The following is a 19,231-nucleotide window of genomic DNA, read 5'->3' as shown; positions in this document are numbered from 1 at the left end:
GGCACTACTGTTACCAAATGAAATCTTACAGCTTAACAGCACTATAGCAAGTGGTTCCACATACTCACCATTTTATGGAGATCAGTGTCAGGATAGTTCAGGTAATTCAGAAATTAAGTAAGTTGGAAGTGTGCAATGCTTTAGAAGAGGCAATCACGAAATGGTATGTGTCACTGAATCATCATGGGAATAAAAAGCAACACTAATTCAACAGGGACCCTTAAGTATCCACTGTTTTTCTGAGTTTATGATGGAAACAGATATTTTAACAGATGCTACTTAGATGTGAACTTTGTATATGTAGTTGTGTATAAGACATAAACCTATGTTCAAGTACTATCTACAGGACACATACACACATATATATGTACATACTGACACATAATGGTCAAAAAGGCTGTTCAGTATTCAATAATAAACCAGTGTTCAACAGTAGTCATATCTGTTGGTTGGGATTACAGTGGCTTTTTTATCCTTTTTACTCATCTGTATTTTGCTATTTTTCTACTCTAAATTTGCATCATTGGCCCAAACAAGCAAATTAGTAAATGCATTTGAAATCAATTTTAAAACCATACTACACATAAACTAGGTATATGAGGCATAAGGACAAAATGTTTACAAGACAACAGCCATGCTCATAAGGGCAAAAATATCCAAGAATTTTGAAGTAGAAATGTCCACACACAGACACATAGTATGTTCTAAGATGCAAGACTCTATTTTTGAAATGCTGTATCAGAAAAAAAAAGGGATGGTACTTTATTCCTTACAATTTAAAAACTATGTTGGCAAGAGATATACATTCTTAGTTAATGCCATTTTCCTTTTACCTGTTTTCTCTCTTTAGGATTGAGAAGTAAGTACCGGGGATCAAAAACTATCTTGTGCAACTCCTTCTCCCATGTTGAAAAAGCAGACACCTTTAAAATAAAAACGTATTGCCTCATAATTAAGTCTGCTCTAAAAATATAAAGGTCATAATTTTGCTTGAAATCTACAGGATATCTGTTTATAAAGGAGACATAAAACCATACTGAAGTTTCCATCACTAATAAATGACAAGCAGTGGGAGGCTAGCAATAGCAAATTTCCACACTAATTGGCTCTGAACATTTCTATATTATACAGAAATAACACACACTTAATTACTCATTAAAATAACTACTACTGTGTGACATTTTAAAAATCAGTACATCAGAAAAAGCCTTGAAGATTTATATTTTGATTTCTCATGCTTGCTCCAATCTTGTGAACAATGTTGTGATTTAAAATTGAACAATTTTACTTATTCAAATGAATCTGTGAATATAACCAAATAGTTGAAATCCCTTCTCAATTAAATTGCAAATAATATCACAAAGTATCAGTTCTCCTTTAACAAAAGCCATTCTCAAGATATTAAAGGAAGAATAATCATATATACCTTACCTATCCCAAGCAGTCCGCCATTCTGTAATGTTAATACTCGTCTTATATTACTCACCACAATTTAATGACCCAATAAATGTTAAGTGTTATTTGTACTTAAAAGGACAGTAAAATGGCATTTAGTTAAATATGATAAGATTAGCCAAGAAAAAGGCTGTTGCAAAAAATGTACAGTAATTTTAAAAATCCCCTTATCCCCCCCCATAACATGAGCACTAACCTTAGATTTGACCTTTTAGCAAGACATATTTATATTACTTATACAAAACAGAAATATCTCCCCCAAAGATTGTTTTCTGACCCCTCTCTCTAGCAGCATGTCCTTGAACTGCTTCATTCGAGCCTCCAGAGGGACAATGGCCCTTTCTCGGGCAGCTTTAATTTCAGCTTCCATGGCAGCTTCTTTCTCTGAGTCAATGTCTTTATTATCGTCTCTCCTATAAAAAATAAAATATAAGACATCAACTGACAAAATATTAATTCTCAGATCTTATTAGAAATCTTAAAATCAAAGGAATTTTCAAGACTCACTACTGAGCAGCATATTTTTGGCAAAAACAAATTATATTGAGGGTTTCAAATGAACTCTAAGGGATAAATAACTTTCATAATAACAAAATTAAAATGGGCTTCTAATGATTTACAATGGCTACATTATTAGGAAAAAAATACACCTTTAATGTGCTGTCTCTCCCTGACACTGGTTAATAACATAAAAAGGGAGCAACCTTACTTAAAAAAAAAAAAGTTTAACACTGCAGTAAACCTCTATGTGTCAGAATCAAACAGCACAGAATATAATTTTTTTAGTTCTTGAAATATAGAAAAAACAGTATTTTCCAAAATGTTTTACATTATAAACACATAAAATATTTTGTAAAATCTAATAAAAATTGGTATTAAGTGGTATAATGTTTTAGTAATCTCAAACATTCATTTTAAAAATAAAACTAAAATATCTGCAATCTTGGCCAAGTGAATATGTAAGATATATACCTTACCTACCTGACTTTTTATTACTCACTTTCTGGGTGATAAGTTGAGATTTAAGTTGAAGGACAGGTCCCAGAGAGCAACATGGGCCCAGGAGTAGTTAGGTGGAATTAGAACTGTTCATCAATGACTAAACTACTTCTTGTTCCTCCAAAAATGCACCTCAGGGGTAAGGGCAACCCTGTTTCTGTGTGGTACTCAAGTGAAATTGTAAACATGGAATCACGGCACCTCTCAAATATATGCACTATGAAAAAGGCCCATTCACGTAAATAATCCAAAAAAGTATGTAATTCAATAATATCTGGGTGTATTTTAGCAGATCTTCCTTCTTAAATATGATCTGCTAAGTATATTTTAAAAATTGGCTCTTATTCCCTATACAAACTTAACGGAATTAGGAAAACAGAACATGTGGAAATTCAAAAGCATGCTATACAGGAAACTGTAGGTAGCCCCAGAGATTTAAATGGAACTAAGGCTAACCCACAAATGCAAGTGAGAGGTACTTAGCAACTTAGGCAATGAATCAAAAGAAATAGAAGACATAGTCCGTGACCTGCAGGAACTTAGCGAGATAGTCTGTGACCTAAGATATGCACAAAACAAACAGGTAAAAGCAATTTGCCAAACAATATACCCTCTTATAATAATAATTTTAAAACTATTTAAATAGTTAAAGAGTTAAAAGACATCCAAGAAATAACTAATAAAAACAAATAACCTTTATAGAACTATACTAAATGAAAATGTCACAATACAAACTATCACTATCTATCTCAATAAAGGAAATAAAAGAAAAACTAAGCCAGGAAAAACAGGCTTTTAGCTTTGTACCTAAATAGAGAAGCTCGGGCAATCCACATAAAGGACTTCTTTGACATTCTCCTGATAAAAGCAGTTAAAAACCTTACAGAGTTGTCTATAAGAACAAACAATTAAAAACAACCTAAAAGTTTAACATCGTAGGAACATCCAAAATTATGGTACATAAACAGAATGAATACAGTCATTTATAATAATTAACAAAACAAATGTCTTATTCTAGGTGTTTTTTTTTTTTAAAAAAAAGCACAAAATCAGTTAATCACAACTAATAAAAATTACATTTGGTCAAGAACTAAAAAGTCAATTGCAAAAATGAGAATAGCTATGTTACGCTGATAAATTATGAGTGATTCTTTCGTATCTTTTATGTTGTTGCCAATAAAGAAATTTTTTTTAAAAGAACTACCCTTTATAAGGGTTGTCCTACTGATTTCTTTGCCACAATTTGGCTGCATTCAATCTGTCCTTTTCAGATAAGGACTACGATTAACCAGTTCCTGTTAATGTCTTCAAACTTTCCTTTTTGCTGCTAAATAATGGTCCCATTCCCCATACATGCATACCCTCTACCCGATCCTTCCCCCCACCATAACATTTACATTTTACCCAACTCTAGAGCACTGGCCAAGCTAATGCCTCTACTTCTTAGCAGTCTCTTTCTCACAGAGCACCTCCTAAGCTTATGGGTTCTCTCCTCACCAAGGAGTAATGACCAGACTCAAGGACTAGATAAGTCGTAAGATAACCATATAAAGAGGGAGAAGTCTGTGTCTGTTTTTATGAGATCTCTGGAATGGTATCCACTGGGGTCTAAATGAGGGAGGAAACTAACTTTTCATAAAATTGAGACCTAATAAATTTCCAAAAAGAATTAATTCCAAAACTATCATTTGGCTTCATAATACATATATGAATACCCAAATCTTCTACAAATCTAGCAAAAGAAGGGACACATTTTCTACAATGAAAAACAAAGCTATTTACTATCAGGCCTAAGAGAGCAATCATGTCTCCTAACAACATTCACATTACCTGTCCCTTCCAATCACAAATTATTACCAAATCGACTTTTAAAAGATATAATCTACCTCAATCAAATTGTAGGTATTACTTACTTCCGTTTCTTTGCTTTAACAGGCTCATCTTCATTAATTTCTTCCATTAATTCTTGTTCCTCTTTAACTATAAGACAAAATTTAATTAAAATATTTAGGCATGAATCCTTCTGCTAATCACTACCAGAACACTTGCTTTAATAGTATTAAAAAGAAGCTGCAATTTATAGTTAGTTCACTCACTTGCACTCATAGAGAATTGCCACTTTTGGATCGACAGCATTGTCGGAGTTGGGTGCCCTGGCAAAAACATTTCAAATATTGTTACAAAGTCATTTGCATATATTTCACAAACTTTTCTTTTTAAAAATTACTGTTTACATAATATAGTCACCTCTTAATATTTATCCCTTTATAAAACATTAAACAAAGCATAATTCTACACTTCCTCTATTTATCCTCCCTTTACATTAAATTTAATTCATTTTGAAATGTTTCTTGCCCAAACCTTAAATTTACAAATATATAAAATAAAGCTTTCTTGATTCCGGATTTACAGTACCTTTTAACAAGGCACGTTAATGTATTTATCAAATGAATGAATCAAATATTTAAAAACAAATTCACGAAAAACAAAAGAAAATCACATATTGTTTCAACATCATTCAATACCATAAAGTATTATTATCATACCTATAAAACAAGTATTGCTGAAGGTGAGCCTAGTACCTTCAGCACTAGATAGGCAAAGCTGCACTGACTCAGAAATTATTTATAATTCAGCATATATATAATGCATGAAAATGTCTCAATGACTATAAATGATACACACTAGGATTTATTTTATTAGAAGCATTAAATAATTCATTTATCTTGCTTCTATACCACTTGCGGGCCACAGTTCTATAAAAACACAATCATATCAATACAAGGGCAAATTACCAATAAGAAATACACAACAAAAATTACGTACAAATATCTGTACTCAATACATTAGTATGCCCTCTGAATATGAAGTAGATTAAAAGATAATCTCTTAGTAAGGTTTAGGTGTCTAGTCTCAGGAATATAAGGAGCTTACCATCTAATTCAAAAGATAGAGATTTTGTATTTTTAAAAAATTTGTACTGTATTATTTCAAGAAATATATTACTAGTCACAAAAGGTGCTAAAAGGCCCACTGAGGAGCATTTTAGTAGTATTGATAAGCACTAAGCAAGCATCAACACTACCAACCATATCTTGAACTAACTGAAAATCTTGAGTAGGACAATAAATTAAAGACACACATACAAAGCACAATCTTATCCAAATTCTCGCCATATTTTTAATCTCTATTATTTCATTCAAACTAGGATAGCAGTCTATTTTTTTCAAATGCTTCTTATATTCTTTGAAAAATAAAGGGTTTCTAAATGCCCTCCACATTTTCTATCAAAATATGAAAAGAATGTTAAAATCAGTGGATAAATTCCTAATTTAAAACTTACTTAGTTTCTTCAATTCCTCCATTCCTTTTTTATGAGGGGGCTCCTGAATAATTTTGTCAACATCTGCCCTGCCAATCAGATCATCAGGTCGGTCCCACATAGAAAGACGAGTGGTGGGATTATAAAAGAAGACCCGCTCATCACCAGTCCAAACGACACACCTAAGAATTGATGCAAAATATCATTCTCTTATGTTACAGAACATATTTTACAGCTAGGACTTCTTTCAGCCTGTTACAAGTAGGGAGATGAGGGTACTGAAGAACGACATGTTCTTATTACCAATAGTTATTTACAGAGAACCAAACATGGTTTTTACAAGATAACTGAATGATTCAAGCAAAAATAACAGATCAACATATTAACTGAGAAAACCAAGAAATGCAAAGCAATTTGTGATCAGAGATTAAAATGCTTAGGAATTTGGTTTGGCACACTCAATTTGAGAGTACTAAATTTTAAACTATCAGAAAGAATGAGTTTAATGGCAACAATAATGCTATTAAGCAGTTCTAAAGCTAAAGAACAGACATAGCATCCTAGCTACTATAGTTCTTAATATTTCTTAACAAACCAAAACTACATACTGAAATGCAACCTTCTATGAAGACTTTAAGATCTAATTATACCTAAAATAAAAAGTAAAGGGAAGGCCCAGCACGGTGGCTCAGGTCTGTAATTCTAACACTTTGGGAGGCCAAAGCAGGAGGATCACTTGAGCTCAGGAGTTTGAGACCAGCCTGGGCAACATGGTGAAACGCCATCTCTACAAAAAATATTAATTAAAAAAATTAGCTGGATGTGGTTGCACGAGCTTGTAGACCCAGCTACTCAGGGCTGAGGTGGGAGGATCACCTGAGCCCGGGAGGTCAAGGCTGCAGTAAGCTGTGATCGCACCACTGCACTCCAGCCTGAGCAATAAAGTGAGACCCAGTCTCAAAAAGAAAAAAAAAAAAAAGTAAAGTACCAATTGCACTAGGGCATCATACACTGCAGCCCACTACAACCCATTGGTCCTGTTAATTACAGTTAAAAAACTCAAAGGAAAAAAAAACCACAACTACATTCAGACTCTGTATAGTATAGTCTTAATGAATAAACAGAAAGCAATATGGAGGACAGCCAAAATTTAGAGAAACAACTGCAAGGGAGTAAATCTCCCATTTCACCCACCTCGTAGCTCTGCCCTGAGGGTGATCCCTGGTTGCAGAGTGGCATGGTTGCAGTAGCATGGCAGCTAAAACCCCAACAGAAACTAAGTCTATATGACCTGTTCATCAAATTAATCAACAGTTGTCAAGTCCAAGGTAACTTACAAGTTGAAATGATCAGACTAAGCCTCCTATGTTAAGATAGTAAAAAACTTTAAAACAACAATAACTATACCTCCCTGAGATAAAGAAAAACACACTTAAAATAAATGAAGAGTTCAGTAATGAAATATAAACTACAAAAAAAAACCAAAAGGAAAATTTAGAAATTAAAAATAACTGAAATTAAATTTCACTGGATTGGCTCAAGACAGAATGGAGACGCCAGGAAACAATCAGTGAATTAGAAGATGGATCAGCTGGGCATGGTGGATCACGCCCATACTTCTCAGGCCTGCACTTTGAGATGCTGAGGTGCGAGGATCACTTAAAGCCAGCAGTTTGAAACCTGCCTGGGCAACAAAGTGAGACCCTCCATCTCTACAAAAAATAAAAAATTTTAAATTATCCAGGCGTGATGGCATGCACCTGTAGTCCCACCTACCCAGGAGGCAGGAGGCTGGGGCAGTGAGCTATGATCGTGCCACTGTACTCCAGCCTGGGTGACAGAGCAAGACCCTGTCACTTAAAAAAAAAAATAAAAAATCAATAATTAACTATCTCATCTGAAGAACAGAGGAGGTGGGGACGGACCCCCAAGTCCGAAAATTAATGAGGATCATGAAGCTCCAAATTGAGGGGGTTTGGAGTTGGTTACTAGCTTTTCATGTACAATACTCAAACAGAGAAACCACAACCCAGGAATACATTCTTGGAATACAGACTGTTTTTATAACTTTGAAACCAAGTAAATATTTTCCATAATTATTTTTTTTAAATGAGCCTGTGTAACAGTCAGTGGAATAATTATACAGAAATTATACAGAAAACAACTATTCCAAGTGCCTTTAAAACACAGTAATTTGATTATACATTCCTAGAGCAACAACAAAACTATCTTCAGTAATTATATTGTTAGTGATAGTTTTGGTATTGTTACTCAGTGACATGTCTGAGAAAAGCAAATGAGTAATTAGGTCACTAGCACTGAGAAACAGTATTTTCAGCAAGAAATGAGATACTGAAGATAGATGATGAGGTTCAATAAAAATCTTCAGGTAGATCTAAATGGCAAGTAATGGTATCAACTCATGCTGTATCTTTGAATGTGTATATCTTCCAGCTGGGTCTGCCAAAGAAGTCTAAAAATAATGACTAATTCAGTTGCAAACTATCCACTTCCCACAAAAATGCCAAGAGCCCCCTGCAGAAATGGCTCAGTCTAGGTCTGAGACAGGAAATATACAAGATAAGCCTAGAACATCTTGTCACAGCAGAAAGCAGGGAAGCTACAGAGGATTGTAACAAAAAAAAAACCTAAAAAGTTAGCGCAAGAGGCTTCTCCCGACGAAAGATGAGACAATTTTAAACATCAATAAGGATAAAAACTGCAATAGATTAAAAACATAGAAAATATATTTAAACCTATGAATAATACTCAAACCAACTCACTATTCTGAAAACTGCTAAGCCCTTCCCTTCCTATACAATTTGTACCTCTAAGTGACCAATGGTGATAAGGGGAAGTATCTCTCTATAAGCATCCCAGTTAATGAAAAGGGAATAAAAGAAATACATTACCACTACTTTCAACCGTTAAGGCAGTTATGCCTAGTGTTCCATTATTGGAACGCTGAGCTTGTGGGATTTATATCCTACTGCTCAAGGTCATTGCCAAGGTCTGATTTTTCACAAAAAAAATTTGCAACCTTTGGCATAAATGGGTTAATGATTTAATCAATCTTGGCCAGAGTTTTTCAATCTTACACTGCTGACATACTGGGCTAGATAAGTAATTCTTGTTGGGAGCAGTCCCGTGCATAACAGGATGTTTAGAGCATCCCTGGCATCTATCTGCTAGACGCCACTAACACCCTCCAAGTTTTGACAACCAAAAACGTCTCCAGGCATTGCCAAACGTCCACTAGGGGCAAAATTACTCCTAGTTGAAAACATCTGATCTACGCAATAATAATCATCACTTATGAACTAGGCTTGCCAAAAAGATTAAATCCGAATCTGATCACACTTCTAGACCTGCTTGCCTGTCTGTAGGAAATTCAGGAATGGAGGATCCTATTAGACAGTACCATGGGGACAAATCCAGACTTGGGAACACTATAGGAAAAACATTTATTTCTTCAATAACAAAAACAAGGAAAAGAAGTTAGAAGGGAACCTATAGACTACAAGACTTCAGAAACAAGCCAAATCATTGCAATGTGTGGATTGTATATAGATTAAATAAGTTGGAGCAGGAACAGGAAATGAAGCACAGATGTGGCAAAAGGAAGAAAAGGGAAAAACAAGATAAGAGAAAAAAAGAAGTAGACAGGCGTACCTCGGATATTATGGGTTCAGCTCCAGACCAACGAAATACAGCAAATATTGCAATAAAGTAAATCTCAAAATTTTTGAATCCCACCATATACAAAAGTTATATTTACATCATGCTGTAGTCTATTTAGTGTGCAACATTACGTCCAAAAGAACCAATGTACATACTATAATTTAAAAATACTTTATTGCTAAAAAAATGCTATCATCTGAGCTTTCAGGGCATCATAATGTTTTTGCTGGTGGAGGGTCTTGCCTCAATCTCTTGATGGCTGAAGACTCATGAGGCTGGTGGTTGCTGATGACTGGGGTAGCTGTGGCAATTTCTTAAAATAAGACAAATATGAAGTTTTCTACATCAATTGACTCCCCCTTTCACAAAAGATTTCTCTGTAGCATGCAATGCTGTTTGATAGCATTTTACCTACAGTAGAGCTTCCTTAAAGTTTGGCATCAATCAAAATGGAAGCCCTGCTGCTGCTTTATCCACCAAGTTTATGTAATATTCTAAATCCCTTATTATTTCAACAATGTTCATGGCATCTTCACCAGTAGATTCTATCTCAAGAATTCACTTTCTTTGCTCATACATAAGAAGCAACTCCTGACCCATTACAGTTTTCTCATAAAATTGCAGCAATTCTGGCTCATCTTCAGGCTCATTTCTAATACTAGCTCTCTTGCTATTTCCATCACATCTGCAGTGACTTCCTTCACTGAAGTCTTCAATTCCTCAAAATCATCCATGAGAGTTGGTATCAACTTCCTCCAAACTCCTGTTAATGTTAATATCTGGACCTCCTCCCATGAATCACCAGTGTTCTTAATGGCATCTACAATGGTGAATTGTTTACAGAAGGTGTTCTATTGACTTTGCCCAGATCCACCAGAGGAATCACAATCTATGGCAGCTATAGCCTGATGAAATCACAATCTATGGCAGCTACAGCCAGATCCACCAGAGGAATCACAATCTATGGCAGCTATAGCCTTATTACTTTCAGTAATAAGACTTGAAAGTCAAAATGACTCCTTGATCCATGGGCTGCAGATTGGATGTTGTTAGCGGCATGAAAACACCATTCATCTCCTTGTACATTTCCATCACAGCTCTTGGGTGAAGAGGTGCTTTGTCAATGAACAGTAATATTTTGAGAAAAAAAACAAACTTCTTTCTGAGCAGTAAGTCTCAACAGTGGGCTTAACTCAGTAAACCATGCTATCAACAGATATGCTGTTATCCAGGCTCTGCTGTTCCATTTATAAAGCACAAGCAGAGTAGATTTAACATCATTCTCAAGGGCCCGAGGATTTTCAAAATGGTAAATGAGCAGTGGCTTCAACTTAAAGTCACCAGAGAGATGGTGAGAGTCAGCCCATCCTTTGAAGCCAAGCGGCGACTTCTCTCTAGCTATCAAAGTCCTGGGATGGCATGTTCTCCCAATAGAAGGCTGTTTCGTCTACACTGAAAATCTCTTGTTTAGTGTAATTGCCCTCATCAATAACCTTAACTTGATCTTCTGGATAACTTGCTACAGCTTCTACATCAGCACGTGCTGCTTCCTCTTGCACTTATGTTATGGAGATGGCTTCTTACTTAAATCTCATGAACCAACCTCTGCTAGCTTCCAACTCTTCTTCTGCAGCTTTCTCATCACTCTCAGCCTTCACAGAACTGAGGGCAGGTAGGGCATCTCTTGTGGATCAGGTTTTGGCTTAATGAAATGTTGTAGCTGGTTTGATCATCTATCCAGACCACTCAAACTCTCTCCATTATCAGGAATAAGGTTCTTATCATTCTTATGTTCACATGAATAGCACTTTTCATTTCCTTCTTTTGCATTCACAACTTGGCTATTTAGCCCAAAAGGCCTAGCTTTCAGCCTATCTCGGCTTTTGATATCCCTTCCTTACTAAGCTTAATCATGTTTAGTTTTTGACTTAAAGTGAGAGGTATGTAACTGGGCATGGTGGCTCATGCCTGTAATCCCAGCACTTTGGGAGGCCAAGGTGGGCGGATCACGAGGTCAGGAGATCGAGACCATCCTGGCTAATACGGTGAAACCCCATCTCTACTAAAAATGCAAAAAATTAGCCAGGCGTGGTGGCGTGTAACTATAATCCCAGCTATTTGGGAAGCTGAGACAGGAGAATCGCTTGAACCCAGGAGGCGGAAGTTGCAGTGAACCAAGATCGCACCACTGCACTCCAGCCTGGGCGACAGAGCAAGACTCCGTCTCAAAACACACACACACAACACACACACACACACAAAGTGAGAAGTATGTGACTCTTCCTTTCACTTGAACACTTTGAGGGCATTATAGGGCTACTAATTGGCCTAATTTCAATATTGTTGTGTCTCAGGGAAAATGGACACCCGAGGAGAGGAAGAGAGATGGGGAACAGCCGGTCGGTGGAACAGTTAGATCACACACATTTATCAATTAGGTTCACCATCTTACATGGGTGTGGTTTGTGGCACCCCAAAACAATTACAACAGTAACATAAAAGATCACTGATCGCAGATCACTGTAACAGATATAAAAATAATGAAAAAGTTTGAAATATCCCAAGAATTACCAAAATGTAACACCAAGACACAAAATGAGCACATGCTGTTGAAAAAATCAAACCAAAAGGCATGTTAGATACAGGGTTGCCACAAAACTTTCAATTTTTAAAAACACAGCATCTATGAAGCACAAGATAGTGGAGCACTATAAAATGAGGTATGCCATACTTAGATTGAAAGACATAATTCTACACAATTCTATAAATGTAATCACATAGTGAGTAAACATGCAAAAACAAATTTAAAATATTTTAAACAAAAAGTAGATTCAGGATCTCAGTGGTCATGTCTATAATTATGAAGAATACACATTAATGGAGAGTAGTACTAGGAAGACACTTGTAGTAATTGAACTTCAGTTTTGAATAACTCAAATACAACAAACAAAGGCCAAAATATTCAGTAGATAAAAACATATTTGACATACACTTTTTAAAGTACTTTTTTTTTCTACAAAATAAACCATGTAACAATCAAGTATGATTTTTAAAAATTACTACTTGAGGCCGGGCGCGGTGGCTCACACCTGTAATCCCAGCACTTTGGGAGGCCGAGGCGGGCGGATCACCAGGTCAAGAGATCAAGACCATCCTGGCCAACATGGTGAAACCCCGTCTCTACTAAAAATACAAAAATCAGCTGGGCATGGTGGCGTGTGCCTGTAGTCCCAGCTATTCGGGAAGCTGAGGCAGGAGAATCGTTTGAACTAGGGAGGTGGTGGTTGCAGTGAGCCCAGATCGTGCCACTGCACTCCAGCCCTGGTGACAGAGTGAGACTCCGTCTCAAAAAAAAAAAAAAAAAATTACTGCTTGAGCCAAATACATACCATGGAGTACCAGGAATAGGAGCAGTAGCAACTGGCTTTGCCTTCTGGGCAGCCTTTTCTTCTTCAGTCATCTCCTCTTCTTTGGGCTCCTACAAGAAATGATATTACTCTAATTAGTATCACATTAACAATACCTGAATGTTCCACAAAAACATGAAGGCAAACAGCTCAAAGTGCAATCAACACAAAATCTGCTGCTAGAATGAGAGGAGACTCTGAGTAGAAAGAAAGTTCTAAATCCTCATCCCACAGAAAGAGCTGAATTTCACAATAGCAGAACCCAGCAGCAGCAGCTTGTCCTATCTTATAGACTCACTAACCATGTGCTTAGGAGCAGATATGGAGAACTACAGTACATACCTCTTCATTTAAGGTTGTTTCTTATTTCTGCTAGCTTTCCTACTACTGAAACACAACTACCACTGATGCTTCACTGAATAAAAAACTGTTTTAGTGCTATACATGGATCATGCTATGCAAGAACACAACAGCAGAAAGGACAGATAAAATATATCTAACATTCCCCAAGTAAGAAGTTACACTTATAATTTTAACAAATACCACTCAGTTTATAAGTCAGAAGGTTAGAGATCAGGTCCAAGCTCTGGTCCAAGGCCCTGTCTTTCTATGGATCTCAGTTTAGTACAAGAAGTAATTTAATGACACTTTCAAAGAAAAAATTGAATTAAGAACTTGCAAGAATCCTAAAATTTCAGAGATCAAATTTATAATAATTATTTTTAAATCTATCCAATAGATACTCAGATACAAGTAAGCTGTAGGAAACAATTAATGTGGCTCCCAGGTTAACGGGTCATGGCCCTTTACCTCCTTTATCTCCTTTATAGGCTCTTCTTTAGGATCCTCCTCCTCCGTCTCCATTGGCAGAGGCTCTTCAGAGGGTTCTTTAATTGGCTCTTTAATCTTCTCTTCTAACTTTTCTATGAAAAAAATTAAGATAATGTCACTCAAAGGTTTTGATGTAATTTTCTAAGAACTTTCAGAGAATAAGCAATTAAGATATTCCATTCCCAAGTATTAACCATGAAGATAAAATGTCCTTCCTTATAATATCTTTGATTTGAATCTTATGTAATGCACAATTTCAAATACCTTGCTATACCAATCAGGTAACTATCTGATTTGAAGATGACCTACTGACTTCGAAGGGACATTAAATCTTTCAGGTCATTCATATATCATTTGTAGCAATCATTCATTCTGCTAAAAGGGATAAGATACTAAGATACTCAGGAATAGAAAAGGGGGTTTGGTGAGCTGGGCACAATGACACATACCTATAATCCTCAGCTACCTGGGAAGCTGAGGCAGAAGGATTGCTTAAGCCCAGGAGTTCAAGACCAGCCTGGGCAACACAGTGAGGCTCTGTCTCAAATTTTAAAAACAACAATAATAATAGCAGCTTGTGATATAGAAAATTATGAATCTTCTACATCTAAGACCCTAAGGGCCTACATTTTTTTCTTCAGAACACATATAAAAAACACATTCCTTCCTGATCTGTATTATCAATCTCAATGACGATTACAATATTTATGCAATATAATTAGAAAATTCCTAACAGTAAAAATATGTACATACATATGTACAACCATTTCTCCAGATGGAAAAAAATGATGACAAACATGTAAGTAGAACTAGTTTTTAAAATAAATATTTATCAATTCAGTAAAAATAAACAATCCAATGACTGTGTAATTAGAAAATCCCTCAAATATGTTAAAAAGAAATTAACTCAGAATTTCAAATACCATTCTACTTATTACAGTTTATACTACTTTCCAAGTCATTAAAACCACTATATACCTTTTTCCTTTAGTTCTTGGGGTTTTTCCCAGGTTGATTCTAATGTTCTATTATTATAATAATATGTCTTCCCATCTGCTGTTTTATATTCAGTCCATTCAGAAACTGCTGTTGCTCCAGCTAAGGTAGCAGGTGAAGCTGCAATAGCAACCTGGGGATGTATCATGGGTACGATAGGAGGGGCCATTCCTGGCAATACACCTAAAAAAAGAATAATAAAAAATTAGATCCAAGTATCAAACCGCAATACAAAACAAAACTCTAAAATATGAGCTAAATCTTTCTATTAAATATTAATAAACGAATGGACCAGTTGGAACAAAACAAAAATCATATAAAAAGGTGACATAAAAATACCACTTAATTCTGTTTCCCTGGATTTTTAGTTCTAATGCCTAAACTCAATTAGACACAGAAATTCAACCCTTAAAAACAGTCAGAAATTTGGATCTCACCTATGACAAAGTCTTAACATAATAAATATTTAAAAACATGGTATATTCTCTACTTATGAATAGAAATATATTTTTATAAAGATAATTTATCAAATTCTAATGAAGACAACAAACATATTTACTACACATATTTCCTTAGGCAAAATTATTTTTAATTTTAAGGTAACTAAAAGGGTATGAATATTCTCAGTTTTATAGCAAATGACTGACTTTATCGACTCTAAATGATTAACTCAAATATCCTTATACCCTTTGTTTACTCTTTTCCTAAGAGAAAGCAAAGCTCGTCTACTTTTTAGAAGACAAACCAAGATTTATATTTTTTACAAGACAGCTAAATAAGCTGGTAATATATAAATAAAATACTATTAAAATAAGGATATGTGAATCAAAACTGGAAAAAAAAAAGTCCTCAAATCCTATACTGAATTTTAAGTTTCAGGTAGTTATCTTACTTCAATAACTTTAAAATGTAAATGTATACTATACACATGTATTCACACACATATACTCAATAGCATGCAAGCATAATCACATCACTTTACACATGGAAATGTTTTTTTATATTTAACTTAAAAACACACATCAAAAATAAAATTAAATGTTATGAATATGAGAATGAAGTTGTTTACACTTATTACATAAATTAAGATATAAAGTGATCTGACCTTATTTGTTTTTGTGAACCAAAGAAGCTAATACTACAGGCAATTGGGAAAATTAAGTGTTGGCCAAATATGACAACTGCATTTATACTGCTCATTAAAAAGAAAAATATAAAAATATCCACTCACTTGGGCAAAAAATAAATAAAAGGATAAACAACAACATTCACTACCATGCCAACTTACAGACAAAACAAACTAAGATGGTTTTAAAAATTACCGGTCTTGGTGGTAGCGACTGTCTTTACATACGGGCAGCTGACTATTTGCATCATTGCTACACCTGTAAAATGGATAAGCAAGCATACGTTGGAAAGCTGCCATTGTATGTCGGCTACCACTGGGATTCAGGGAAATAATTTACCACTACAATTTAGAATGCTATTTCCAATGAAAAAGACCAAGAATGGAGTAAAATTTCTTTCTGTTTGACATTTTGTGGGAAGTGCTGCCAAATCCAATGACACTAATTCTAAATGATACCATCAATTACCTTTTTATCAAACCAGCTCTGAACATATTGAAGGAGTCTTAAGAGTTTAAATTCAACAAAAGAAAGCCCCTTCATTACACATACATAACAAATTCTCATGTGGGACATTTTCCCACAGGACATCAAACCCATGCTGCTGTTGCTTAGATACCAGTAAAAGGCAGATGCAGCATGACACTGACAAGACACTTTCTCTATGCTGCCGCTAAGTTGAAACTACATGCAGGAGCTGAGGCATGGAGTACAACCATGCAGAAGTAAAAAAGGAATAAGCTAGGGGTGGTGAGGAGAGGAAGAAAGTAAGGCATGAGATGGATCCAAATATTCCACTGCAAATAATACTTTAAATAAAAGAAAGGCAAAGATGAAGAGGAAGGTAGCATTTCACTAATGCCAAAATATCCATGTTTAGTGCCTGCTCTATGGAACTCCATGGCCTTAGAACACTGTGGAAGCAGGCTAAAACATTAAGAAACATACAGCCCCTTTAATACCACTAATGACTATTTGGGCTGATGGCTGCAGAAACTTCTATCATTTAAGCTGACTAAAGAAGTAGTACTTGTATTAAAGAATGAAAATTATGTACAGTTCTTAGAAGAATGAAGACTCATCATGATGCATTACAATGGTGATTTTTAAAAAGGGAATGAAAAGAAAAGCTGGAAAACTAAGACTGATTAACTGAGAAAATTAAAAACTTTTAGAGGAAAAGGCCGAAGTCTGAAGAAAAGTATAGGGGCAATAATTTTTACTTTTTTATTTTTTTCAGCTGAAAAAACTAAGCTTAGTTGGTACCCTATAAAAATTAAAAATAGTAACAATAAACTATTTTCCCCACTAAAGGACAGGAAAAAAATTTCTCCTACCTCTGAGACTAAAAGTAAAATTAAACTCCTGGGTTTGTATACAATTTAACTATGTTCACACATGCAAACAAAAATAGTGTCAATTATTGAAAAGTACCTTTATTTCTTAATTACTATTTTATATAAAGAATAAAGTAAACTTTCTATTAACTTTTAAACTAAAATAAAAACATTGGATCATGAAAGCATGTTGAATAAAGTTATATGTATAATTTTATTTTCCCTAATGTTGAAAGAAAGCAATGGAAAAAATTCATTTGGTTAAGGAAGTTACAGCATGGATTAAGTTTAATTAGTATAAATACTGCCATCTGCAGGAGCACTGAACCTACTAAACTCAGCACAGGAAATTCAATTCTTATGAATATATGAACTTTACTCTCAAAGACTGTTCTCCAAAACCATCTTCCAATAAATAATTTTAACTATACAACTTATGCAGAAGAAAATCAAATCTATTCATACATAGGCTTAACCACCATTATTAAAAATCAGTTGGGCTCGCAGAACTCTTCTATTTGACTATCAACATACAGACCATATAGAAAGGTCCTGTGTTTCTTCTCATGCTAAAAAGATACACTGAAGTTTCTCTCAAAGTGATTACATGCAGATTGTGAATACTCACAAAATAAAAATCTAAATTTTTAACCTTTTTTTTTAGAGGGAGATTTTGTTCAATTTTCCTACAACTCTGTCCTCAAATTATTATCTAAGAAATAAGAAAATTCCACTCAGTATTTTGGATGATTCCAATGTCACAGACAGTTAAGTTTCTTAAAATTCCAGATAAGATTTTATAGTTTTAGAAGTAGAACTCCTATAATCCTAGACCCATTTATCCAAACTCCACCCCCTACTCTTGTATTTTACCTAATTCTTCCACTCCTTCCCTTTATCTTGTTTGACCATCCGTTCGTCAATCATCCTCATGAGACCCATACAATACTATTTCAAAGAGAAATTAAGCCTCCAAGACAAATTACATACAAATCCTTCCCATTCACCTTATTGCTGAATTGAATTAAAAGGCAAAAACCAGGAGACACAAATCTCATTGTTTGTAAAACCAAAGATCTGGGGAAGAAAAAAACAAGTCTTCTTTGTCCTTGTTTTTTACTAAACACCTTGTAGGACTGAATTAAAAGGGCAAATGAGAAAAGTGAACAAATATCAATACCAAAAAGTCTTAATAAACAAACTAATATTTGATGCTAATATATCCTTTTTTTTTTTTTTTTTTTTTTTTTTTTGAGACAGAGTTTCGCTCTTGTTGCCCAGGCTGCAGTGCAATGGCGTGATCTCGGCTCACCGCAACCTCCACCTCCCAGGTTCAAGAAATTCTCCTGCCTCAGCCTCCCGAGTAGCTGGGCATGCACCACCACACCCGGCTAATTTTGTATTTTTAGTAGAGATGGGGTTTCTCCATGTTGAGGCTAGTCTCGAACTCCTGACCTCAGCTGATCCACCCACCTCGGCCTCCCAAAGTGCTGGGATTACAGGCGTTAAGCCACCGTGCCCAGCCTAATATATCACTTTGTATGACACTCACTCTCTCCAAAGAAATCTTAAGACTATCCAATTCAAGTTCTCTTCCAACTGACCCCCAAAATGTCACTAATGGCTGCTGTTTATTGAATGCCTTCTACTGCCAAACTTCACAGGTACTGCTTCATTTGGTGACTCAAATGGTCACCACCACCTGTCCAAATCTTTTTAATGATGGAGCAAGGATATGCTTGCTCCATATGACATCAAAATATGTCATCATATTTTGGGGAAAATATGACATCAAAATGAAGCTAGAGCCAGAGGGATTTTATCGTGAGAAACTTCTACTTTCTATAGAAATAAATTTTGCTATTGTGTACCTTTCATCCATTAGTCCTAATAAGAACCTCTAAAGAAAAGCAAAAGTTGTTCAAATGACAGCCTTTCAAAATACTTCAACAACATTATCATGCTACCTCTCAATCTTCCCTCTACAAAATGAGCAACCCCAACTCCTTCAGATCACTCAGAATCCACGATCTGGTCTTAATACTGTCCTTAACCCTAAAGCAGACCAAAATTACA

General features: G+C 35.2%; 1 protein-coding gene across 6 annotated transcripts in view; it reads right to left on the bottom strand.

The window, feature by feature from the left end:
• TCERG1 (transcription elongation regulator 1) overlaps positions 1–19,231 on the bottom strand; it is a 64,331-nt gene that overhangs the window by 27,047 nt on the left and 18,053 nt on the right. For 3 of the 6 annotated variants that reach the window (XR_002006119.3, XM_019028053.3, XM_055387305.2), the window contains exons 6-15: positions 16,014–16,076; positions 14,674–14,874; positions 13,675–13,787; positions 12,847–12,935; positions 5,798–5,958; positions 4,551–4,607; positions 4,368–4,434; positions 3,262–3,312; positions 1,733–1,868; positions 834–923 (exon numbers count right to left, since the gene is read on the bottom strand). Coding sequence is in view for 5 of the 6 variants with exons in the window: in XM_019028053.3 (XP_018883598.2) it covers positions 834–923; positions 1,733–1,868; positions 3,262–3,312; positions 4,368–4,434; positions 4,551–4,607; positions 5,798–5,958; positions 12,847–12,935; positions 13,675–13,787; positions 14,674–14,874; positions 16,014–16,076 (1,028 nt within the window). In the remaining variant the exon portion in view is untranslated. The remainder of the gene's footprint in view (positions 1–833; positions 924–1,732; positions 1,869–3,261; positions 3,313–4,367; positions 4,435–4,550; positions 4,608–5,797; positions 5,959–12,846; positions 12,936–13,674; positions 13,788–14,673; positions 14,875–16,013; positions 16,077–19,231) is intronic. The other 3 variants (XM_004042759.5, XM_019028054.3, XM_004042758.5) reach the window with 3 other exon arrangements.

Source organism: Gorilla gorilla, chromosome 4 (assembly GCF_029281585.2).
Source record: "Gorilla gorilla gorilla isolate KB3781 chromosome 4, NHGRI_mGorGor1-v2.1_pri, whole genome shotgun sequence".
NCBI lineage: Eukaryota > Metazoa > Chordata > Mammalia > Primates > Hominidae > Gorilla > Gorilla gorilla.
This window is presented reverse-complemented; position numbering and strand designations above follow the sequence as displayed.